Source organism: Dasypus novemcinctus, chromosome 25 (genome assembly GCF_030445035.2).
Source record: "Dasypus novemcinctus isolate mDasNov1 chromosome 25, mDasNov1.1.hap2, whole genome shotgun sequence".
In the NCBI taxonomy this organism is placed as follows: domain Eukaryota; kingdom Metazoa; phylum Chordata; class Mammalia; order Cingulata; family Dasypodidae; genus Dasypus; species Dasypus novemcinctus.
In genome coordinates, this window is record NC_080697.1 from 5,712,597 (window position 1) to 5,737,605 (window position 25,009).

The following is a 25,009-nucleotide window of genomic DNA, read 5'->3' on the forward strand; positions in this document are numbered from 1 at the left end:
AGTGGTGTTTTTTTTTAATTTTTAACCCGGACTTTTAAATAAATTCCAAACACAAAACGTAAATACATAAACAAACTCCATGGCTGTGGTAAACCCCGCTGGGGACGTCAAAAGGATGGTGCAAACCCCAAGCGCTGAGGAACTCAGGAGGCGGCGGCGGCGAAGGCCCGAGGACCGGCCCTGCCGGAGGAAACGGAGCTTGGTTCCAGCGGAGGGGCCGGCGAGCCTGTCAGGCGGCGCAGGGTGCCCAGGGACTGGGGCAGAGCGGGCAGCGGCCGGAAGACGCCGAGCAAAGCAGGGGCAGGACGCGGAAGTGAGGGGCCGAGGGCGACAGCGGGCGGTCAGCCCCGGGCCCAGGCGACGCCGCAGGACACCGCCCTCCCCGGAGGGAATTCTACTGCACCGGGTGTATCCCGAGGCAGTAGGCCGCTATCTCCTGAAAGCCTCTCCCCAGAAGCCTCTAAGGGCTCCCCATTTCTCTCAAAGTGAAGGGCCCCAGGGCCCCACATCATCTGCCAGAGCCCCTTACTCTTGGACCTCGTCTCCTGCTCGCCCCACTAGCCTGAGCCAAGGGGCCTCCTTGCTGTTTCTGAACCCAGCAGATGCACGTCTGCCTCTGGGACTTTGCACTGGCTGTTCCCACGGCCTTAACCACTTTCTCCCGCGTATTTGTATGACTTTCGCATCTCCAGTTGCTGTTCAAATGCCAGCTTCTCTCTGAAGCCTACCGTGACTTTTTAATTTTGCAACCGTTTTGCCCCAAATCCGGCCCTCCAGATGGCCCTTACCTGCTCTATTTTTTTCATAGCCCTCACCATCATTTAAAATGTAATGTTATTTCAATTTTATTAGATTGGTTTATTGTCTGTTCCCACTCAAAAAATTTAGGCTCCCCCAGGGCACAGAAGTTTGGTTCACTTTCATATCGCTGGAGTTTAGAACACTGCCTGGCACAGAGAAGAGGAAAATATGTAAATATGTGTTAAATAAGTGAAAGACTTCCCCAAAACTGTTTTTACACGTTGTCTCCGCAAAGCATCTCAATTTATAGCAGCTTTTTCTTTTGATCAAACCCCCAATTGCGAACACCAGACATCTCTCCCCACCCCACCTTGCTAACGCATCACTCCACCCAGGCAGCACTTCTCCTTGTATGATGTAGAGCCCAAAGTGGTAGGGAGGCAGGCTAGATTAGGAATCAATAGACAGACCTGGCATCTGGAAGAAAAACTGCTGCCATTGAACCCGTGGCCACAATAGCCCCCCAAGATGGCTGCTGGAAGACCCTTGCGAGAAACCCCATTCAGAACGATGTTTCCTCTGGAAGCCAGCAGAAGCACCGCATATTCTCCAGGGCCCTTACTGGGCCCTCCCTGGGGATTGATGGGTGGGGTGAGCAATGAAAAGAGAGAACAGCTGGAACTCCTCCCCTGTCATTAGCAAAGGGGTGGAGTAGTTAATGGTTATAAAAAACAAGCACAAAGGCAGAACTCTTGCCCCTAGTTTCTTGACTTCCTCCCCCCTGCCTGGAGCAGCATGCAACTAAAACCGGAGCATTTGTGACCTGTAATGGGGAATTGTAGTCTGTAAATCAGCCCTTTTTATGTCTTTTCAGCCCCTTCCTCTCTACCTGGGGCCCATAATCTGTTATTTTCTCCCATTTCTCTTCCCTCCCTTCCTTAATAAATACTGGCCTAACTAAACTGACTTGCCCTTGAAATTCATTTTTTGTAGCTTAGCCAAGAACCTCAAAAAATCTGGCAACACTAGGAAAGCCAACACATGGAGCTGTGGCATGGGAGGCACTGCCCCCCCATTCTTGCATACCAAGTGTTGTTGCCTCTTTACTGCTACTGCCTTTCTCATTCTTTCTCATGGTGAAATGTGGATTCCTTCTCTACTTCATCCATTATCTTTGCCACCTCATCAGCTTGATGAGAGCCAATGAACAGCTGGCCAAGCTGGCAAAAGTGCTTCCTTCTAGATGGTGTGCAAGGGGGTCATTGCAAATAGAGTGTGTTATGGATTGAACTGTGTCCCCCAAAAAAATATGTTGATGCCCAAACTCTAGGAACCTGTGAATGTGATCTTATATGGAAATAAGGTCATTGCAGATGGAATAGTTAAGACAAGATCATACTAGAGTAAGATGAGTTCTTAATCCATTACAGTTTGCATCCTTATAAGAAGAAGAAAAGAGACAGACACACATAGAATTCAGAGGCACAGACTAGAGTATCCACATAGCAAGGGATGCCAACAATGGCAGGCAAACACCAGGAAGAGGCAAGGAAGCTCTAGCCGTTTGGTATTATTTATGAATTCCAAAAATAGATATTGGATTATATTTGTAAACTGGCTGGTTTGCACATTACATTCTATTAGATTCAAAGGTTTCACTTTTACTTGATTAAATGATGATTATGGCTTTGATTGGGCCACATCATTAGTATGTGGGGCAGGGACTCACAGAGAAAACTGCACAGCAGGGACTCACAGAGTCTGCACAGCAGACCAGGGAGTTAGTTGGAGTTTTGATGCTTGTAGCAGTTTAGCATTGCTAATGAATTAAAAAAATAGTTATTGGATTTTGTTTGTAAACTGGTCTATCAGAGGTATCACTTTTAATTGATTAAGTTATGATTAGAACTTTGGGTCACATCACTATGGGGTTTATGAATTCCAGAAATAGTTATTGGATTATGTTTGTAAACTGGTCTGTCACCAAGGGGCAAGGACTCACAAAGAAAAGACATAGGAAAAGACAGAGTTGGGAGATTTTTAGCTGGAGCCCAGAAAGTGTGAACACATAGGAGAAGAACACAGAAGAAAAGAGTTAGCTCCTTAGACAGAGCAGAAGCCCCAGGGAGAGAGACAGAGCCGTTTGCCTGGAAGTCTACAGCTGGCCTTGTGGAGAGAGCACAGCAGCTGACCCAGGTGAGAAATGGAGCCCTGGGAAGAGAGGAACCCAAGGAACCTGAACTCTTGGCAGACATTAACAGCCATCTTGCCCCGACATGTGGCAATAGGCTTTGGTGAGGGAAGTAACTTATGCGTTAATGGCCTGGTAACTGTAAGCTTCTACCCCAAATGAATACCCTTCATAAAAGCCAACAGATTTCTGGTATTTTGCATTAGCACCCCTTTGGCTGAATAATACAGAATTTGGTACCAGGAGTGGGGTAGTGCTTATGCAATGCCCAAAATGGTGGTATGGTTTTATAAATGGGTAAGTGGTATTTTTTGGAGGAATTGTGAGATGCTTGATAGAAAAGGCTGAGATTGCTTTGAATAAACTGTTGATAAGTAATATAACTCTAAAGAGACATTTTGTGAGGCCTTGGAAGTGGATGATGAAGCTGTTATTGGAAACTGGAGGAAAGGCAATCCGTGTTTTAAAGTTGCAAAGAACTTAACAAGATTAAATCCTGGTGTTTTATAGAAGACAGATTTTGAAAATGGCGAGCCTGGGCATTTAGCTGAAGAACTTCCCAAAGTAAAGCCAGAGAATGCAGCTTGGCTTCTCCTTGTAACTTATAGCAAAATGCTAGCTGAGGTCTGAACTGTTGAGCACAAAGAAAACAGAAGCTGATTCTGGAAAGCCCAATCCTCTGGAAATCAAGCTCCCAGATGATAGTGCCCCATTTGAGGACTTACTTAAATTTGGAACTTGTAAATCAAGATTGAAAATGCAGTTTTCCAGGAAAGACTTGTGGAAAGTCTTACTGTCTGATGGCTTGGACTCCTGCTTCCTGCATGCTAAGCCAATAAACTTTTTTAGAGAGCTGTATGAACAAAACCACTATCAGCTTGACAAAAAAAAGGACACTTATGGGAGAGATGGAAGGAGAAAAACTTTAAGAGAAAAAAACATGGCAGCTGAGATCTGGAATTAAGACATCACCTTGGGTCAAGAGAGGAACCCCACTCATATGTACAGAGAGGATGAGTCTGCCACAGCAGCTGAAGAAGGTGAATGTTCCCACCCAATGTTCAGGGAGAGTTTTTCCACCCCAGGGTACAGAGCAGGTGGAGCACATTCCTCAAGGATTAGGGTGGTTAAAGTCACCACCCCATAGGTCCAGGGTGCGCCTGTCCCCCATGGATTAAGGAAGACCAGGTAACAACTCATTGCTCTGAGAGAGTTAAGCCTGTATGCCAGAGGTTAGGAGGAATGTTGTCTTCACATCACTGTACTAGGGGGGTTAAGACTCTAACCCAAGGATTGGGTAAAGTGGGGAGATCATTCTAACACTCTTGAAGAGTAAGGTCTGGAGCTTAGTAGCCACTCAGATGCTTGATGAGGGAGAAACCAAGAAAACAGCCATTGGCAAGCCTTTAGAAAGGAGGGGTTCCCATAAGGCCCCAAGGAGAAGAAACCACCATCTTAAGAGTGACTGTAACATCTCATTTTTTAATCTAATGAAGTATGTCCTTCAGGTTTACTGAATTGTAGAGGACCCATGACTCATGTTTCCCTCCCAGTTTCTCCTCCTTGTAATGAAATGTTTATCCTTTGTCCATTTGTGTATTGGAAGCAGATAAATTGTTTTGTGAGTTTCAGAGGTCTATAACAGATGGGACTTCGCCCCATGACAAACTGTATTTCTTTAAACTGATTATGATAAGATTTATACTGATTTAAGGTTTTTTATTTTTTTATTTTTTTTTTTAAAGATTTATTTATTTATTTAATTCCCCCCCCTCCCCTGGTTGTCTGTTCTTGGTGTCTATTTGTTGCGTCTTGTTTCTTTGTCTGCTTTTGTTTCTTTGTCCGCTTCTGTTGTCGTCAGCGGCATGGGAAGTGTGGGCGGCGCCATTCCTGGGCAGGCTGCTCTTTCTTTTCACGCTGGGCAGCTCTCCTCATGGGCACACTCCTTGCGCGTGGGGGCTCCCCCACGCGGGGGACACCCTTGCGTGGCACGGCACTCCTTGCGCGCATCAGCACTGCGCATGGCCAGCTCCACACGGGTCGAGGAGGCCCGGGGTTTGAACCACGGACCTCCCATATGGTAGACGGACGCCCTAACCACTGGGCCAAAGTCCGTTTCCCCAAGGTTTTTTAAATATTGTAATGTCTTATTAGAATTTAGAGGGTGGAGTGTAGCAGTTTGGCATTGTTTATGAATTATAAAAATAGTTATTGGATTATGTTTGCAAACAATGGTCTGTCAGAGGGATCACTTTTAATTGATTAAATTATGATTAGAACTTTGATTGGGCCACATTAGCAGGGGGTTGAGTCCCCACCCCTTGATGGACAGGACTCACAGAGAAAAGGCATGGCAAAGGACAGAGTTGGGAGTTTTTGAGCTGGAGCCCTAGAAGTAAATACACAGGAGAAGAACACAGAGAAATAGAGATGGCTCCTTAGACACGGCAGAAGCCCCAGGAGAGAGAGAAAGCCATTCCCTTGATAGTCTACAGTGGCCTTGTGAAGCAAGCATCTTCTAAGATCAGCTGTGGGCTGGGATAAGTCTCATCTCTCTCCCAGGCTCATTTCTCTCCAGGGTCAGGGGCTATGGCGTCTTCACAAGGTCAGCTGTAGACTGTTAGGCAAATGGCTCGCTTTCTCTTCCTGGGACTTCTGCCATGTCTATGACCCTTTGCTTCCTTTGGGGAAACCATTCCAACTGCTTTCTTCCCTCAAGTCATGTGACTCTAGTGAGGCTGCCAATCCCCAATTCAGCCTCCTGTGACCTAGGTCTACCCAAAGAACCCCATTGCCCTGACTTCAAGGATTGGGTTGAGAGTGAGGAAGTGACTGATACTGGAGCAATGAATGTGCTTCCCTGGGATTTTTTATTTTTATTTTTATTTTTTAAGATGGAAGTGGAGGAAAAGGCATGTTGTATTTTGGGTCACAGAGTTTTGAGAATACAAATTGGAGGTTGTCGGCAGCATGTGGAACTGGGATATTGCCAACTTAACCTCTGTCTTTGGGTATCTATTGTGCCCCAAGCCCTGTGCCACCTACTTTATTAAACCCAATCTCTTCTCACTACTGTACTGTAAGGAAAGGGTTAATGTCCTGACATATGTGGAAAATGAGATTCTGATTCATTTTGTGACCCAACCAAGGTCACGCACTGGTAAATGCAAAAGCAGAAACAAGTAAAAGAGCCAAGAAAATAAACTGGTAACAAAAATTAATAAAAATAAAATGCATTGCTAAATTAATCAATTATTGATATAGAAGTGAGAATAGTTTTTGTGTTGTTAAAAAAAAAAAAAGGTAGGAACAACTAGTAAAAATTGGTGGAAACATTTTTCTCAAAGCTCCAGAAAACAGCTGAAGACTTGCAAAAACAGAGTAAGTGCAAAATCAAGAAAGAGTTAATAGTTCAATTATAATAATATTCTTTCATCAGTTATAACAAATGTGCCACACCAGTGGAAGGTGTTGATAGTGGGGAGGTGATATGGGAACTCTGCAATTTCTTCACAAGTTTTCTGTAAACCTGCAATTCTCAAATAAAAGATATCATGGCACCCCAGCTGGCCCCTCCCCGTTGCTCACCAGCTCAATGGAGAGCAGCCTGCAGTCCCATGGTGGGTATCTGGTCCCAGTTCTGGAGGGAGCAGAGAAACCCTCATGTACATACTGGGAGCATGTATGTCCAGCCCAGTCTGACTAGTAGCAACCCGAAGGACTGAACCAGGATATTCGTCTCAGACTCTCCATCCCAGAACTTGCCCTACCTCTAAAAGATGACCCACAGAGCTTTCTTGCAGAGCACGGTGGGGGAGCAGTCAAGTTTTGGCTGCCTAAGTCAGGGTTCCTGGCTGAAGCACATACAGTGAAGGGCCTGGGACCATGTGAAAAATATTTCCTAAGGAAGAGGGGGACATTTGTATATATGTAAAAGGGGAAATCCTAGGGACGTATACATATGCCCAAAACAAGACACATGCCCAAAAATAATGGGGAGAACTAATACCTTGGCCTGAATCCATTCTCTAAACTCAATGTGTGGACAGACTCTAAAGGAGATCAATCTGCATCAGCCAATCTGCAAAGACTGGGAAACATGTTCTCTTTTTATCCCTGTGTGTGTGTGTGTGTGTGTGTGTGCGCGTGTGTGTGTTAGCTCCTGGCATTCAAGGAAAGCTGTGTCATAGCATTACCTGGATACAAGCTTAAGGAAAAGACACCCCAGAGTCTAAATTACAGTGATAACCCATTAAAATATCAAAATTCCCAGGTTTCAACAAAATATCTCAAAACATACAAAGAAACAAGAAGTGATAGCCCAGGCAAAGGAGACTATTAAAGCATTATAAACAATTGATGAGAGAACCAAAGCTGATACATACCAGACAAAGTTTTTTTAAAGGGTCCTGGGGAGCAGGTGTAGCTCAGTGGTTGAGCACCTGCTTCATAAGTATCAATGAGGTTCTGAGTTTAATCCCCCATACCGCCTTTTTTAAAAAATGGTCCTAAATATGCTCACAGAACTAAAAGAAATTAGGAAAATTATAGATGAACACAAAAAGAATATTGATAGAGTGGTGGAAATTATGAAAAAGGAACCAAAAAGAATTGAAGGCCACAGTAATAGAAATTAAAAATTACGCAGATGGATTCAACAGCAGATTGGAGCTGGCAGAAGAAAGAATCAGTGAACTTGAAGATAAGACAATTGAAATCATCTGATCTGAGAAGAAGAAAGAAGAAAGAATGCAGAAAAGTGAACAGAGCCTGAGGAACCTGTGGAGCAACATCAAGAAAACCAGCCTACACATTAAGGAGTACCAGAAGGAGAAGAAAGGGAGAAAGGGGTGGTGAGAGTATTTGAAGAAATAGTGGCTGAAATTTCCCCCCGTTTAGTGAAAAACATTAATATACACATCAAGATGCTCAATGAACTCCAAACAGGACAAACCAAATACTCACACATATTATAATGAAAATATTGAAAGCCAAAGTTAAAGAGAGAATTCTGAGAGCCACAAGAGAGAAATAACGTGTCACATACAAGGGAGCCTCAATAAGTGTAAGTGCTGCTTTCTCACTGGAAACTGTGCAGGCAAGAAGGCAATGGGATGACATATTCAAAGGGCTGAAAGCAAAAATTTGCAAACCAGGAATTCTATATTCAGCAAAACTGTCTTTCAAAAGTAAAGGAGAGAGTGAGGATTCCAAGAGAGAAGAGACTTGGTGGGTCAGGGCAGTACCCTACCTGGCCCCACATCCTAGAACCTGTGTACTGCACTCATTTTCAGCAGCTTTGTCTCCCTGCTCAGCTCCTTCTTCTACCTTATCTACTTCCTGCCCTTTATGCAGCTGGAGGAGTACCAGGAGGAACAAGCCATAAATTGAGCTCCTATTGTTCAAGTGTTTGAACCGCTTGGCAGGAAATGGGAGGGCTGTTACCAACTCTGATTGTGAAGGTTGACATCTTCATGCTTCCAACTCTGCAGCAAGTATAGATCAGTTCCCCATGGAACAATGATGGCTGGAGAAGAAAATTTGTAATGCCCTAAATAAGAGTCCTTGTGATGAGAGACTGTGCACAAGGCTTAATATTCCCCTTGTTTCCCTTCTTAAGTTTCAAAAGATCCTGCAACAAATCATACCTTTCAGAAGGTTTCATGATTTTGGTTGACTTTCTAAGAATGAAGTTACCTCACCTAGCTGTTTTTGGAGTAGATGTGGTCATTATTCAGTCTTTGCCACTTACCCAACCAAGCTTTGATATGAAGACAAGTAACTAGTGAACCTGGGAAGATCTATTTTGTCATCTTCCAAATAAGAGATTTTAGTGATAAACCACCATGCTGAGTTGCCTCACAGGGCTCTTTGAAAATATTAAAGTTGATTGAAAACTCTTTGAGGACAAAATACTTTGTGCTCTTTAAGAATAAACAGTTCAGCTTAACCATCTCTTGTTGAAGATTGCTCTGTGTAGAAAATAAATAATTATGAAATATCTCAAACTGAATTGATACTCTACTGAATAGGAATCAATGTTGGAAGTAATAGAAGTAAAAATGTGTATATTAAAATGATTTATTTTCACTTAAAAAAATGAAGGAGAGATTAAGACACTCCCCAATATATAAAAGCTGAGGGAGTTCATCACCACTAGTCTGGCCCAACAAGGGATGCTAAGAGAGTTCTACAGGCTGAAAGGAAAGGACACTAGACTATAGATCAAAGCCACATGAAAAAATAAATTTCTCCAGCAAGAGTAAAAACATGGATAAATATAAGTGCCAGTTTTATTGTGTCTTGGGTTTATAACTCCACTTTTTACTTCCTACAAAATAAAACCTGCAAATGCATAAAAATGTAATGATGGGGAAGCAGATGTGGCTCAACTGATAGAGCATCTGTCTACCATATGGACGGTCCAGGGTTCAATCCCCAGGGCCTCCTGACCCATGTGGTAAGCTGGCCCATGCGCAGTGCAGGCTTGTGCAAGGAGTGCCATGCCACACAGGGGCATCCCCATGTAGCAGTCGCCCACATGCAAGAAGTGCACCCTGCAAGGAGATCCATCCTGCGTGATAAAAGCGCAGCCCACCCAGGAGTGGCGTAGCACATGTGGAGAGCCGATGCAGCAAGATGACCCAACACAAAAGATGTAGTTTCCCAGTGCCACCAGATAATGCAAGTGGACCCAGAAGAACACATGGCAAATGGATACAGAGAGCATACAACAGGGGAGAAGGGGAGAGAAATAAATAAAAATAAATCTTAAAAAAAATAAAATAGACTGCAATGATAGATCAATGGTTTTGGATTCAGTGTATAAACATGTTTTGTGATAAGAACTACATAAAGGTGGACGATGGAGGGATATAGAAACACAGTTTGTATATACTCCTTTTTTGTTCTTTTTATAGATTTATTTATTTTGCAGTGCATCAGGAAATAAGATAAATGGATGGGGTAAGGTATGAATAAATGGAAGAATAAAGCATTAGTGATGGACTCTCCATGGCAGCATATGAGCATCCATGGTAAAATTCTTTCAACTTTGCTATATGTGAAAACTCTTGTGATAAAATCTGCAATTTTAGATAGCACAAACAAGGGATATGCGAGTGTGGAGTACAATGATAAAACCCTTTCTGATTTAGGAATAGAATTAAGGTGCTAAATAACTTTAAATTTTATTAGAAAAATATATTGCAATTATATATTTAAAAAGAAACATGTATCTTCCAAACTTTAGGATGGAATAAAGGAAAAGAAAACTTTATCAATTTGAGGCAGGGAAGGACAGAATAAATAAGCAAATATAACCCAGGGTAAAGAGACAGTTCTCCTATTGGAATAAGGTGATATGAAAATCATGAAGCTAATGCAACACTCCATGTGCATGCATGCCAGCGCACACACACACAACACTCCATGTGCATGCATGCCAGCACGCACACACACACACGTGCACACACACAAACCATTCTCGTTTCTGACCTTCCCTTGTTTTATAAGAAGTAAATTTCAGAAGTTTCAAATAAAATTTCTTTCCTTCTCCTTTCATTCGTTTTTATCACACTTAGAAAATTGTCAGTATTATCCCATCTAGTATTTCCTATTCACCATTTCCTTTAGACATGTGATGGACTATTTTACCTTCCATATGTCACAACTTCCCTATCATACTCTACACCTCTTTATCTGTTTTGCATTTGATGTGATTTTTTTCAAATCTGTCTTCCATTTTCATTCATTCAATTGTCAGCTTTGTCTGCCTTTAAACTTTTAATTCCTTTTCATTTCAATTGAGATTTTTTTAAATTTGTGTAAGTTCTTTTTTAAAAAATCAAATATGCTGATTATTGTTTGCTTGCTCCTTAATGCTTACTTATGTTTCATTTCCTACTTTTACACATATATCAAATGTAATTTATATTTTCCACCTGGTATGTAATATGTGAAATGAGGATCTATCTGTTTCTCGCTGCTGGCTCTTGCTCTTGGTGGCTATTCCTTTGTGTATTGCAAGTGGGTGTTTATCGTTGATGCACATGCTTTGGATCCTACCAGAGAGTATTTTGAGCCCTCAGTTGGAAGGCACATTTCTCAGGGAAGACTTGCCTTTACTTCTGCAGGGCACTTTCAGAACTTGGATCCACTGTAAATTAAAACTCTGAATTACTTTGGACCATGCAAATTGTGTAAACTCAGGCCCCAAACTTACAAAAGGGACAGTCTGCAGGCACACATTCTCAAAGGAGACTTTTTATATCCACTCAGAATTGAGACTGAGCAGACAAGTGTACTTGCTCTTGGCCACTGCTGCCTGGGACATTTTCCAGTTGTCCTAACATTATACAGGTGGGTCAGGGAGCCAACTCCACTTCCCACATCCCAGCCTCCCCTTCCCTCCTCTGCTCTTGCTCTGAAACGGAAGCTTGTCCTTCTAGATCAGCAGAAGCCCCTAAAGCTGCTGGGGGTTTCCATCCCGGCCTGCCCCATCCCCTGCTGGAGCTCCCACGCGGGCTTCCATGGATGCCCTGGCCTATTTCTGGGCCTCTGAGGATTTCCTTTACTTTTACCCAAACTCACCCACTGATTTAAAAAGTTGCGTTTTATCTTCATGTTTTAGGCACTGCTCTTGGTGTCTGTGGGAATCTTGTCTGACAAGTTGCCTGAGATGAAATACTCTGAGCCCGAAAGAGGGAAACCCCAAGGGGGATGGCGTTCTCCCTGGCTGGGCAGGTCAGCGGTTCCCAAGGAGGAGGGGGGCCAGCGCCTTCTTTGCAAGCATGTGAGATGCCTCTGGGGACCCCCAGAAAATGTAGGGCAGTTTACAAATGGCTGAGGGCTCCGTGTCACCGCGGAGCAGGAGCCAGTGACTTCGCTTATTCATCTTACCCTAACTGCCGTCACTGTCCACAGCCCAGGGGCGCAGGGGGTCTCTAACAGAGCATGACTCAAAAACTCAACAGGCAGCAGAACACTGCAATTCTCTGTGGACAGGGACAATGGCTTCTTATCTTTGCAAACCCAACTTGAAGGTGGGCCTTGAATAAATATTTATTGACTGATGAATTATTCATGAATATGCTGGGGCTGTTATTACACATTAACTCTTTTTGCTTAAAAGAGAAATTACAACTTCTAAAAATATTTTTTTTTCTCCAGCAGAATCCTCAAGGATAATTTTTCTCAATGACCAGGCCATTCATTAGCTGATTTTTTTTCCTACTATTGTATTGAATTATGCAAGTCCTTCAGTTTGTCCTTCAGTTTCCTTTAATAAAAAACTGCAATGAAAATATTAACCAACAGAACAAGGATTCAGTGAGGCTGATGAAGAATTAATAATGTGTTTTGATAGTGCAAAGTACTAACTGAAAATGTAGAAGCTATTAAGACATCAAGATCAGACACAAAAGATTAAGGGGCAGTTGAGGAGGAATTAGGAAATGCCCCTCAATTTAATGGCCTTAGCTCTTCAGTGGAATTTCAGTAAATTGTTTCCTATTGAAGTCCTTATCTTCCTAGGTTTCACTTTAGATAAAAATTCTTGTAGTTTTTTAAAAAAGTTAAATTGTTATATTTTGATACAGGCATGAGATAAATGATTAAAAGAGAAGCTATGCAATCTAATTAAGTCCTGAAGGAATTACTAAAAGAAAAATTAAAGACATTTAAGAGGAGATACAAACCTTTATCAAACTTAAATAACCATGAGAGAAAAAAGTGTGTTAAAGTAAAAGCATTGCTATGTTAGAAATTTCTCTAGAATTTACATCAAATCTAAGAAATCAAACCAATAGTTTTGAAGTCAGTGTATATCTCTAGCATGCCATTTTTTCTACCCCCATGGATTTGACTTATACAACTTCCCAGTTACTTCTTATGCCTCTGGCACAGACTTTGAGTAAAAAGAACCTTGGGACCTGAATCCCAACAGAGCTGCAACACCTACTCTCCAGTTCATTGATGATGACGAACAACAACCATCCCAAGGAACAGAGAGTCTGCAACCGCAAGCAAGATAGTCTTAATCATCTGCCCCATGGGATCTAAGCCCCCTCTAGATTAGAGGCACAGTGTACATCATCATCCCAGAATCCTCAGGATTAAGGACTAGAGTAGACTTACATTATTCTACTATAGACTTATTGTGATTCTAGCAATGGAAGAACTTTTATGTGGTACGGAGGCAGTGGCCACCAGAGGTTCTGAGGGGAGGAGAGGGAAAAATAGGGGCATTCTCTGGACTTGGGAATTGTCCTGAATGACATTGTATACAGGCCTAGTCATAACTTACAAAATTGTGTGGGAGAGAGTGTAAACTACATTGTAAAACTATAATCCACACTTAGGGGCAGTGCTCCAAAATGTGTTCATCAAGTGTAGCACATGTATCACACTAATGAAGGATGTTATTTATATGGGGAAATGTAGGAGGGCTAGGGAGTGGGCATATGGGAATCCCCTACATTTTTTATGCCACATTTATGTAATCTAAGTATCTTTTTTAAAAATTTAAAAATTATACGTGTATAGATCCTTGGGTTGAATCACAGCTCTGATACTGACCAGCTCTATCACCTTGTACAAATTATTTAATTGCCCTATGCCTTGATTTCCTATTCTAAAAAGTAAGTCATCATTCAAGAAGTGGGAAATAAGATTGCCATTTTAGAATAAAACCATGAATCCACATAACCAAATTGGCAAGCCCTAAAAGAATAATATTGTATTAGTCAGGGTTCTCTAGGGAAACAACCGACAGGAGATACCTGTAAATCGTGTGAGCTTCTATAAAATTTTCTCATGTGACCTTGGGGATGCACAAGTCCAAGTATCACAGGTCAGGCTGCAAGCCAGGGCCTCCGATGAAGGTCCCTGATGAGTTCCTGCGGGGAGCCACCTGCTGTGAGGTCTGTTTACAGCCTCCAACAACATGGCAGATTTCACAACCCTGCCCCGCCATTTTCTTCTTCTTCTTCTCCTTTGTTCTCCCCTTCCCGCCACAACTCTGGTAAATACAGCAGCACGCATGCGCAAGGCGCGAAACTCTGCAGACCTGGGGCGAACTTTCAGCCAATCCCCTCCTTGGACGCCTGTCACCCGCGAGACTAGCCTATCACCTGTGAACACGTTCCCTTCCCTCAGTATATATTCCCATGTTCTACCCCCAATAAACGAGGCTTGATCAGAATCCTGTCTTGCCTCCATTCTTCGTGTCTCTTGTCCCCGTCTCTGTGTCGTTTGCTTTGTTTCTAGATCCCCGAGCTTGGTCGGACGGGAGATGTCCTGTCATATTGGCCTGGCCCGCGGGCGGGTCCGGGTCAAGTTCCCAGGAGACTGTCTGAAGTAGAAACGGAAATTCTCTCTCTGAATGCTGAAATCACTCCCTCTTTTAAGGCCTTCAACTGATTGGATGAGAAGTCACTCATTGCTAATGGCATTCTCCTCAGTTGATGGTATATGTGATTAGCCATTGATGCAGTAAACTTACTGATGACTAAAGCCCCTAAATGTCCTTGTATTACAATTAGCCCAGTGCTTGCTTGACCACACACCTGGGCACCATTACCTGGCCAAGCTGACACATGAGCCTGACCAGCATAAATATATTCTAAAATAACCTTTCTACAAATGTGGTTGGTGGAGATTCGCCTGCATCAGAATCACCTAGAGGATTTGTTTTAAATGCACATTCTATGGGTCCCACCTCAGATGGAGGAACCCAAGATTCCTGAGGCCTCAATCTAGGAGGATGCATTTCAAAGAGCTCCATCTAGTAATTCTACTCTGCAGGAGGCTGACGATTACTGGCCTAAACAGTTAAGTACAAATGAGCAGCTGAAAAGTTTCTTCCACACAAACGGTTAGGGCAAGCACATATTCTGTCTTTTAAGCTCATATTAGGCAAGGTTCCTCACATAAAATTCGGTATTTCTCTCTCTTGTCCTTCCCTGTCCTGATGTACTTTCTTTGCCCTACTTCAAGGGTCGGTCCCATCTTACTTGTGCTGCTGTGACAGCTTCTTAATGGTGACCATGCAGATCTATTATTCACACAATCGCTACAAACAGTTAATAAAATGAAAATCTGACCCTCTCACTATCTGGCCGAAAATCTGTTTCCCCCATGACTGTGGTTCTCCAAATGCAGTGCCCACACCAGGAGCATCAGCACCCCAGGGGACTTGTGAGGAGTGCAAATGCTCGTCTCAGCACCAGACCTCCTGAATCAGAATGGAGGGGGTCCCCACATCCGTACTTCAAAAGCCCCCCCGGGTGGCCCTCCACCTGCTTACAAGGCCCTCTCTGACCCAGCCTCTGTCTGAACCCTCCAGCCTTACCTCCGTCCATTTCAGGATTTGAACTTGATATCCAAGGAGCCGAGGCGCATTTGTCATTCCCAGGTGTGGGAAACACCTCCAGGATGGCCCCGGGGGTCTCAGCCTCCTGGGATTCCTGCCTTCGTGTAATGCCCTCCCACCCTGTGGACCCCATAGGGTCTTGGGCCTTTAGAAGCCAGGTCTCTCTCGGACCTGTTGCTCTGGGGTAGACAGCTGCCATAGGCGAGGACAGCCGGGCACCGATGAGCAGTCGGGAGTGAAGAACCGAGGCCTCCTGCCAACAGGTGCCCTCGGTGTGTGAGCCGGCCACCTTGGGAGTGGAGCCTTCAGGTGACTCAGCCCAGGTGACGGCTTGACGGCAGCCTCATGAGAGAAGCTGCACAGAGCCATCCAGCTAAGGCAACTCGCAACCACTGAAGGGGTGTGAGAGAGCAGGTGCTTGTTTTAAGCTGCTGCGTCTTAGGGTAATTTGTTATAGAGCAGTAGATGACCAATACACGGGCCTGGTTCTCGCGCCTGTGCTACTCTCCATTCTGTCCCCTCTACCTGGAAAGCTTCTCCTCCTGTCTTCCCCTAAATCCTTCATCTGGCTAAGTTTAACCACCTTTTCAGATTCACCTGAGATATGACCTCCTCAAAAACAAAACAAGCAAACAAGCAAACAGAAACCTTCCCTGACCCTCCAGCCTGGTCAGCATCCACTCTGAATTCCCATGAAACCCTGAGAATACGCTACCATTGTGTTTCTCAATTATTTTATATTATGTGATTACGTTTTGTCTCAGTTGACAGACTTAGAGCATCTTGAAAGCAACTAGTGTATCTAATTCATGTTTGGCTAACACGACCACACAACCACAGTCCTTGGCACTTAGGAGGCACTTAGGAAGTTTTGTTGGGTAAACAGTGAACAAAGGATCTTGTGATGATGTAAAAAAATGCTTCATAGAAAGTGACTAACACATGGTGTCTTGTCCACCCGCAGGTCTCAACAAATGATTCCATGTCTCTCCACGGGAGAAGTGGCTGCCAAATCAAAGTAAAATCTCGTCACTTTGGCAGATTGTATCTTCCAAAGATGGCCACTCCAATTTATACTCAGTCCCAGTGCCTTTCCTTGCAAAGTAATACTGACAATCCCCTTCCGGTGGCTGGGGTCTACGAGTCTGCCCTTGAACCTGGGCAGAACTTTGTCACTGCCTCAATTAATAAAACTGGTGTAAGTGGAATTGCATGATTTCTGATACTTGGTCATCAAAAGTCACGAGGCCTTGGGATGCTCATCTTTGGAGCACAACCACCACCTGGTGAGAAAGCGCTGGAGAGGCCAGAGCGGGGGCTCAGGGGATGAGCCTGCAGGGGATTCCAATGCCCAGCCTTCAAGTCTTCCAGTTGAGGTGCTAGACACTGTGATGTTGAGGAATAAAAACTGTAACCTTACAAAATACCTAACAAGTCACTCCTGCCTCAGCTTCTGTAAATGGCCTTGTAGAAAGACATCAAGTGAAGGACTCTTGCCCCTGCTCCTGTAAATCAGCCTGTGAAAGCATGGCTGGGCAGGAAGTTATCAAACTATGATTCCAACCCCCCCTCTTCTGTAAATCAGCCCGCAAGCTTGCACTGCGTTCTGCCTCTGTGACCCCCTGCTTGCAAAATTTCACCTAGCAACACGTTAGCCTATAAGCAAAAGTTATGCTGATCCCACCTGAAATAAACAAAGCTATGAAAACCGAAAAATGGGGCTCAGAATTTGGAAATTGACTCTCCTCTGGGCCTGCGCATACTAAAACTGTTCATCCATCTCTCTCTGGAGTGCCGGTTGTGAGTGTCTACGTTTCAGAACTCCTGGCTTTGCTGCAACAGTGAAACAGAGACAAACCATTCCTGTCATGAGGTTCCTTACGACAGAGTCTCTGAGCTTAAAAACTGGATGTTTCATGCCAGAGTTTCGGGGTAATTTGTTACGCAGCCCTAGTAACTGGAACACCACTACTCAAGCAGCCTTTGCAGATCCCCTTTTATTTATTATTGTAACATCACAGGACCAAGCAGTATAAAATCCTATTCTCAGAAGTATTTTTCCAGGCCTTTGGAAGAATTCTTGGCCATTCCTTGTATCACCCCCTCCCTTTTTGCTTCAGCCTGCACAGGCGCCGGCAACAAGAAACCTGCGACCATTTTTGCTGACAGGAAGGAGGCTCCGCGGAGCAGGCACTTGGGAGCAAGGCCGAGAAGGCCAGCCCGAGCCCTGCGTACAGGCGCCACCCCGGAGCCCGCGGAGCCCGGCAGGTTCCGGGCGGCTGACGCGGGGCCTGTCACTGCACCCGGCGGCCCGTCCTCCCCGTCAGAGGCCCCGGCGCCGCGCAAGACGGCCGCGGGCCCGCGAGGTGGCGGCGCGGGCGGCCCGTCCTCCCCGTCAGAGGCCCCGGCGCCGCGCAAGACGGCCGCGGGCCCGCGAGGTGGCGGCGCGGGCGGCCCGTCCTCCCCGTCAGAGGCCCCGGCGCCGCGCAAGACGGCCGCGGGCCCGAGGTGGCGGCGCGGGCGGCCCGTCCTCCCCGTCAGAGGCCCCGGCGCCGCGCAAGACGACCGCGGGCCCGAGGTGGCGGCGCGGGCGGCCCGTCCTCCCCGTCAGAGGCCCCGGCGCCGGGGCGCAAGATGGCCGCGGGCCCGCGAGGTGGCGGCGCGGGCGGCGCGTCCTCCCCGTCAGAGGCCCCGGCGCCGCGCAAGACGGCCGCGGGCCCGAGGTGGCGGCGCGGGCGGCGCGTCCTCCCCGTCAGAGGCCCCGGCGCCGCGCAAGACGACCGCGGGCCCGAGGTGGCGGCGCGGGCGGCGCGTCCTCCCCGTCAGAGGCCCCGGCGCCGCGCAAGACGACCGCGGGCCCGAGGTGGCGGCGCGGGCGGCCCGTCCTCCCCGTCACAGGCCCCGGCGCCGCGCAAGACGGCCGCGGGCCCGAGGTGGCGGCGCGGGCGGCGCGTCCTCCCCGTCAGAGGCCCCGGCGCCGCGCAAGATGGCCGCGGGCCCGCGAGGTGGCGGCGCGGGCGCCCCGTCCTCCCCGTCACAGGCCCCGGCGCCGCGCAAGACGGCCGCGGGCCCGAGGTGGCGGCGCGGGCGGCCCGTCCTCCCCGTCACAGGCCCCGGCGCCGCGCAAGATGGCCGCGGGCCCGAGGTGGCGGCGCGGGCGGCCCGTCCTCCCCGTCACAGGCCCCGGCGCCGCGCAAGATGGCCGCGGGCCCGAGGTGGCGGCGCGGGCGGCCCGTCCTCCCCGTCACAGGCCCCGGCGCCGCGCAAGATGGCCGCGGGCCCGAGGTGGCGGCGCGGGCGGCCCGTCCTCCCCGTCAGAGGCCCCGGCGCCGCGAAAGATGGCCGCGGGCCCGAGGTGGCGGCGCGGGCGGCCCGTCCTCCCCGTCACAGGCCCCGGCGCCGCGCAAGATGGCCGCGGGCCCGCGAGGTGGCGGCGCGGGCGGCCCGTCCTCCCCGTCAGAGGCCCCGGCGCCGGGGCGCAAGATGGCCGCGGGCCCGAGGAGGCGGCGCGGGCGGCGCGTCCTCCCCGTCAGAGGCCCCGGCGCCGCGCAAGACGGCCGCGGGCCCGAGGTGGCGGCGCGGGCGGCGCGTCCTCCCCGTCAGAGGCCCCGGCGCCGCGCAAGACGGCCGCGGGCCCGAGGTGGCGGCGCGGGCGGCGCGTCCTCCCCGTCACAGGCCCCGGCGCCGCGCAAGATGGCCGCGGGCCCGAGGAGGCGGCGCAGGCGGCCCGTCCTCCCGTCAGAGGCCCCGGCGCCGCGCAAGACGGCCGCGGGCCGAGGTGGCGGCGCGGGCGGGAGGCGCGGGGCCGGCAGCAGCGGCACCGAGGGCGCGCCCGCCTGCGGCTCCCAGCGAGCCCCACACAGAGGGGCTCTCCCTGTGTCACGGCCCCTCTGAAACTCACTCAGGTTGCCCTTTGCCAGCCCCTGCCCGCACGTCTGGAGCGACAGGCTTGGCCGCTTCTTAGGGGAGACAGAATTCCCCTTCTCTGGCTTCACGTCTCTTGGCCGGGACCCCCTCCGGCCCCTGCGCCAGCAGGGCAGGGCGATTCACGGGGCATCCTAACAGGTCTGGGCCAGTTTCTGACACTCTAGGTTGACAGAAGCATAGAATTCAAGGATTGTTACTCTGCTCAGAAACTAGGAAATCTGGGGGGGAAAGAGGATGCTTTCACGTGAGCCTCCCTGTCCCCAAACTGCTCTGACTCAGCGAGATGTGAAAATCAGGAGAGCTAGCCAGCTAAGGTCGTGGCAGCAATGGCTGGTCTGGAAGGAACACGATTTCTCCCCGAGGACGCCGTGTGAGCATACTTTTTTCCTGAGACAGAGGGGTCACCATCTGCTCCCTGAACAGATCAGAGGTCTGTTAGGGAGGCAGGGGGTGGGGTGGCCATACTCCAAGATGACCCCCCAGATCCTGGCTCTGCGGCATTGCCCGGCACTGGCCTGTGTGGCCAAGGAGACACTGCAAGGTGGACAGCGCGACTGCCGCAGCTCTCCCACCAAGGCCATCACTCACGCTTTGCTCCTCAGCATTGCCAGCTTTGGGGGGCTCCAGGGAGCCGGCTGCCATATCATGAGATATCAGGCAGCCCTCGAAGACGCCCCGTGGAGGACAAGCCACCAGGCACATGGGTGACAATCGCAGGCTCTGCAGCCGCAAGAGGACGCTGAGCGCGAGGGCCCAGCCAAGCTCCTCCTGAACGCGTGTGCCCCTGGAGCCGTGAGGGGAATAAGTAGTGTGTTAAGTCACTAAATCTGGGGGCAACTTGTTTTGTAGCAATAGAGAACTAATGGGGTAGATAAATTAGGATTAGATCGTCCGCCTCCCAAGGTTAGCATCAGTCTTTCTTGCCTTCCGCTGTGCACTGACAGGGCACGTTGCTCTAAGTTGAACAATGTGTCTAAGGGCTGAGCACCACACTGGCCTCCAGGGAGCAGACCCTTGCCCAACTGCCCTGCCCCCAGGATTTCTTCTGGATTCCAAGACGGCCCTTACCAAGCAGGAGCCGTCGGGGGTTAGCTTTGTTTGCATGCACACCGGCTTTACACAGAAGTATTAAACACAATTACAGGGAAGAGGATGTGGCTCAACCAACTGGGCTCCCATCTACCATATAGGAGGTCCAGGGTTTGATGCCAGGGCCTTCTGGTGAGGGCAAGCTGGCCAATGTGGCAAGCTGGCCCATGCAGAGTGCCAGCCCACGTGGGAAAGCCAACCCGCGCAGGAGTGCTGGCCGGTGTGGAGAGCTGGTGCAACAAGAGACACAGAGGAGAGAAGATAAGAAGACATAGCAGAACAGGGAGCTGAGGTGGCACAAGAGAGTAATCACCTCTCTCCCACTCCAGAAGGTCCCAGGATCGGTTCCTGGAGCCGCCTAATGAGAATACAAGCAGACACAGAAGAACACACAGCAAATGGACGCAGAGAGCAGACAATGGGGGGAACAGGAGGGTGGAGGGGAGAGAAATAAATAAATAAACCTTTAAAAATAAATAAACACAGTTACAGGCTATCCACAGTGCTCCTGTAATCAGAAGCAGACCCTTTTATCAAGAGGGATTATAGCTAGGGCTCTGCAAAATTCAAAAGGAGCAGATCCCTTTGGAAAGGTCCAGGGTCCACTGGTTCAGAAGGGAACAGAAGTTTCCTGGGGCTTCTGGTAACACACTGGTCTTGCTGCAGGATTGCCTTACAGGATAGGACAGAAAGTGAGCCATAAAGGGGCACACGCGGCTCTCAGAGCCCCCAACCCCCAGGGGGAGGCTGCTGTATGGCTCCCTCACTTGAGACCAGCTCCCATGGTCCTGCTGGAAAGAGCCATTGCTGGTGGGCTCTGCAGAAATAGTCCAGCCTCCCAATTTGAGATGGCAAAAGAGAAGAAAAGCCAAAACAAAAAGAGACATATTTCTTTTATCTCTCATGTAAGAACTATAGAGATGCAGTTTGGGGGGTTGTGGCAGTGCTCCATAGTGCCAGGGACTTGAGTTCCTTCTCTCTTATTGTTCCACAGTCCTCAGCATATGATACTCATCTCATGGTTCTCTATGGTTGCTCAAACTCCAGCCATCACAGCCCTATTCCCACCAACAGGAAGCAGAAGAGCAAGAAAGGAATGCCACCTCCCTTAGGACACATCCCAGAAGGCACTTGTGATACCTCTGCTTGCACGTCCTTGGCCAGAACACAGGCATGTGGCCATCCCTAATGACCAGGGGCCGGGAGTTGGAGCCTTCCTTCTGGGCAGCCATCTGGGTCTGTCTTTCCCAAGACTACCATGCCGTGCGAAGGTCCAAGCCGGCCATGTGGAGACAAGACTGTGGACGGGAGCACAGAGGCACCACATGTGGGGTGGAATAGTCTCAGAACTTCTGGCCCAGTCCAGCAGCCAGCTGACTGCAGCTGAGAGAAGAAGCCAGAGTCAAGCTATATGGAGGAGCAGATCAGCCCAGTCAAGCCCTGCCTAAATTCCCCACCCACAGAATTAGGAGCAAATAAGTTGGTTGTCGGGAAGCTGATGTGGCTCAAGCAATTGGGCTTCCACCTATCACATGGGAGGTCCCAGGTTCAGTTCCTGGTGCCTCCTGGAGAAGGCGAGCTGGCGCAACAAGATGATGCAACAAAAGAGACCCAAAGAGGAAAGACAATGAGAGCCTCAGCGAACCAGAGAGTGGACATGGCTCAGGTGAGTGAGCATCTCCCTCCCACATGGGAGATCCCTGGTTCAGTTCCCAGTGCTTCCTAAAGAGAAGACAAGCAGACACAGAGAGCACATGGCAAATGGATGCAGAGAGCAGACGGCAACTGCAAATAACGAGAGTGGGGGGATAAATAAATAAATCTTTAAAAAATAAAATAAAATAAAATGGTTGTTGTACCAAGCCACTAAGTTTGGGGGTAGCTGTGATGCAACCCTAGATAGCCAAGACTAAAAGAGGGAACAACATGAGGAAAAGGGGTAAGAAACAGCCTGGTGTCCTAAGGAGGACTCAGGGCCTTCCGGCGAGAACTGCGTCCCAGGGGAAGGTTTGCTGCGTCAGGTCCACTCGCTCGGATCCAGGTCCAGAGCTCATCCTCCTGGGCCCCCTCTTCTCCTAACAGAGACCTGAGGGGCTTCAGATGAAGGAAAACTCCATGGACAGCACTTGAGGAGGCTGAAGATTACAGAGTGAAAGGAGGGCTGGGTTCCTATCACCACTGTGAGGAAGGACTTTGAGGAGTTTATGCAGTGAAGCCACTGTATTTTCTAAGAGACATGTTTTATTTATTTATTTTTAAAGATTTTATTTTATTTATCCCACCACCACGCCCCCTGTTGTCTGCTTTCTGTGTCCACTCACTGTGTGCTCTTCTGTATCTACTTGTATTCTCGTTAGGCGGCTCCAGGAACTGATCCTGGGACCTTCCCTGGGAGTGGGAGAGCGGTGCTCAATCTCTTGTGCCACCTCAGCTCCCTGTTTTGCTATGTCTTCTTATTTTCTCTCCTCCGTGTCTCTTGCTGAGCCAGCTCTCCACATTGGCCGGCACTCCTGGGCAGGGCAGCTTTCCTGCACTGAGCAGCATTCCCACGCCGGGTGGAACTCCTTTGCGGGGAGGCATTCCGGGGAGGCATTCCAGCGTGGGCCGGCACTCTGCATGGGCTAGCTCACCATGTGGGCCAGCTTGCCCTTACCAGGAGGCCCTGGACATCCAACCCTGGACCTCCTATATGGTAGATGGGAGCCCAATTGGTTGAGCCACATCCGTTTCCCACAGCAACATGTTTTAGATGAAAACAACATCTCTCTTTGCTGCTTCCTCCCTCTTGATGGTCAGATCCTCAGGAGCAAGTGGCTTTATTTGGTCTCAGAAGGAGCTGGGATGGGGACTGAAAGGGCAAAGCAAACAAACCGATTTGACTTCATGCCACAGGCTTCATTCCACAGTCGCATTCTCTATTGCATACGGCACGTTTCATCTGCATTTGGGGTTGCGAGGAAAGAACCAGATATTAAAGTATGGTTTTTGCCGTGCTTTCAAGGCCCAGGCCGAATGTCTCTTCCTCCTCGTAGCTACAATAGTTTGCTGGTTGCTCAATTTTTTGCACATTTTGTTGTATTTCTGAATGATTCATTGCACAAAATCTGCCCTGACATGTGTTTCAGAGCCAGCCACTCTTTTCTGTCCCATGTGCAATGTGCTGGGCTTCAAGCAAGAGCACCTTGGACAGTCTAGCTGAGCTCAGCATCGTCAAGGGTCAAACCTCCTTCCACCTGCTGCTTCAGCAGCCTCAGCACGAGGCTGCCGTCCTCGCGGGTGCCATCCTCACGGGTGCCGGGTGGGGCTGCCCTTCGGGGCCCCGGGGCCCTGGTCCGGGGGAGGATTAGTGCACACCAGTCAAGGAGCTGCCTTTTAAAGGGTGTTCCTGGGAGCCCCACCCGGAACCCCTACTTACATCTCTCCAGGCAGAGCCTGTCTCACGCTTTCTCTACGAGAGTGCTGGCAAGGGATCCTTTTTTTCCTTCTCTGACTCTATGATAGCGAAGGGCAAGAGGAATGGGCTTGTGTGTGGCTTCTGAGTGGCCAGTCGACCGAGTCCATCCTCTCTACACTGTTGGGAATTGCAGATGGGATTTTTCTTGGGCCTCTCTTAGCAACTGCAAAACCATCTTTTCAGCAATGGGGTATTATAGCTCCGCTTACTTGGAAATACTTAGCACAACCTCTCTGGGTGCATGGATGATACAGTAAAATCCCATCAGAATCTGGTATGTCAGATACAAAACATCTGACTGTGTAAAAGGTATTGTGAGAATTTTTATGATTTTATACATTTAAACATTTTTATTTACTTTAGAGAAGTTTCTGATCATATAAATGTTACATAAAAAATTTTAGGGGATTCCTATATGCCCCACTCCCTCCCCCTGCCACACTTTCCCACATTAACAAATCCTTCATTAGTGTGGTTCATTTGTTACAATTGATGAACACAGATTGAAGCATTGCCACTAACTGTGGATTATAGTTTACATTCTCTCCCTCGCAATTTTGTAAGTTATGAAAATATATATAATGGCCTGTATCTGTCTTTGCAATGGCAGACAGGACAATTCCAATGTCCTGAAAATGTCACCAAATTAAACCTATTTTTCTCTCTCCCTGCCCTCAGAACCTCCAGTGGCCACTGCCTTTACATCAATGATAAAAGTTCTTTCATTGCTAGAATAATAATAAGTCTATAGTAGAATAATAGTAAGATTACTTTAGTTCATTGTTCATTCCCCAATCTTGAGGATTCTGGGATGGTGATTGCCCACTCCGTTTCTAATTGAGAGAGAGCTCAGATCCCAGCGGGGAGATGGAGGGGATTATCTTGCTTGCAGTTCAAGACTCTCTCTGTTCCTTTTTTTTTTTTTTTAAGATTTATTTATTTATTTCTCTCCCCTTCTCCCCCCACCCCAGTTGTCTGTTCTCTGTGTCTATTTGCTGTGTCTTCTTTGTCCGCTTCTGTTGTGTCAGCGGCACGGGAATCTGTGTCAGCTCTCCGTGTGTGCAGCACCATTCCTGGGCAGGATGCACTTTCTTTTGCTCTGGGTGGCTCTCCTTACGGGGTGTACTCCTTGCACTTGGGGCTTCCTTATGCGGGGGACACCCCTGCGTGGCTTGGCACTCCTTGCGCGCATCAGCACTGTGCATGGGCCAGCTCCACACGGGTCAAGGAGGCC

The 25,009-nt window shown here is 48.3% G+C and overlaps 1 protein-coding gene across 1 annotated transcript; it reads left to right on the plus strand.

Annotated features, from left to right (window-relative positions):
• The first annotated feature begins 79 nt into the window (after positions 1 to 79).
• On the plus strand, positions 80 to 19,269 carry LOC131275923 (serine/arginine repetitive matrix protein 1-like). The gene is made up of 2 exons (XM_058287644.1): positions 80 to 485; positions 17,426 to 19,269. Exons 1-2 carry the CDS (start codon positions 80 to 82, stop codon positions 19,267 to 19,269), a joined length of 2,250 nt encoding a protein of 749 aa, XP_058143627.1.
• Positions 19,270 to 25,009: the final 5,740 nt, after the last annotated feature.

Bases quoted from the DNA above. Each gene is read 5' to 3' on its own strand.
- LOC131275923 (XM_058287644.1), top strand. From the start codon at position 80: ATGGCTGTGGTAAACCCCGCTGGGGACGTCAAAAGGATGGTGCAAACC. The intron at 486-17,425 runs GTGAAGGGCCCC...TTTTTGCTTCAG, and splicing joins GGCTCCCCATTTCTCTCAAA to CCTGCACAGGCGCCGGCAAC.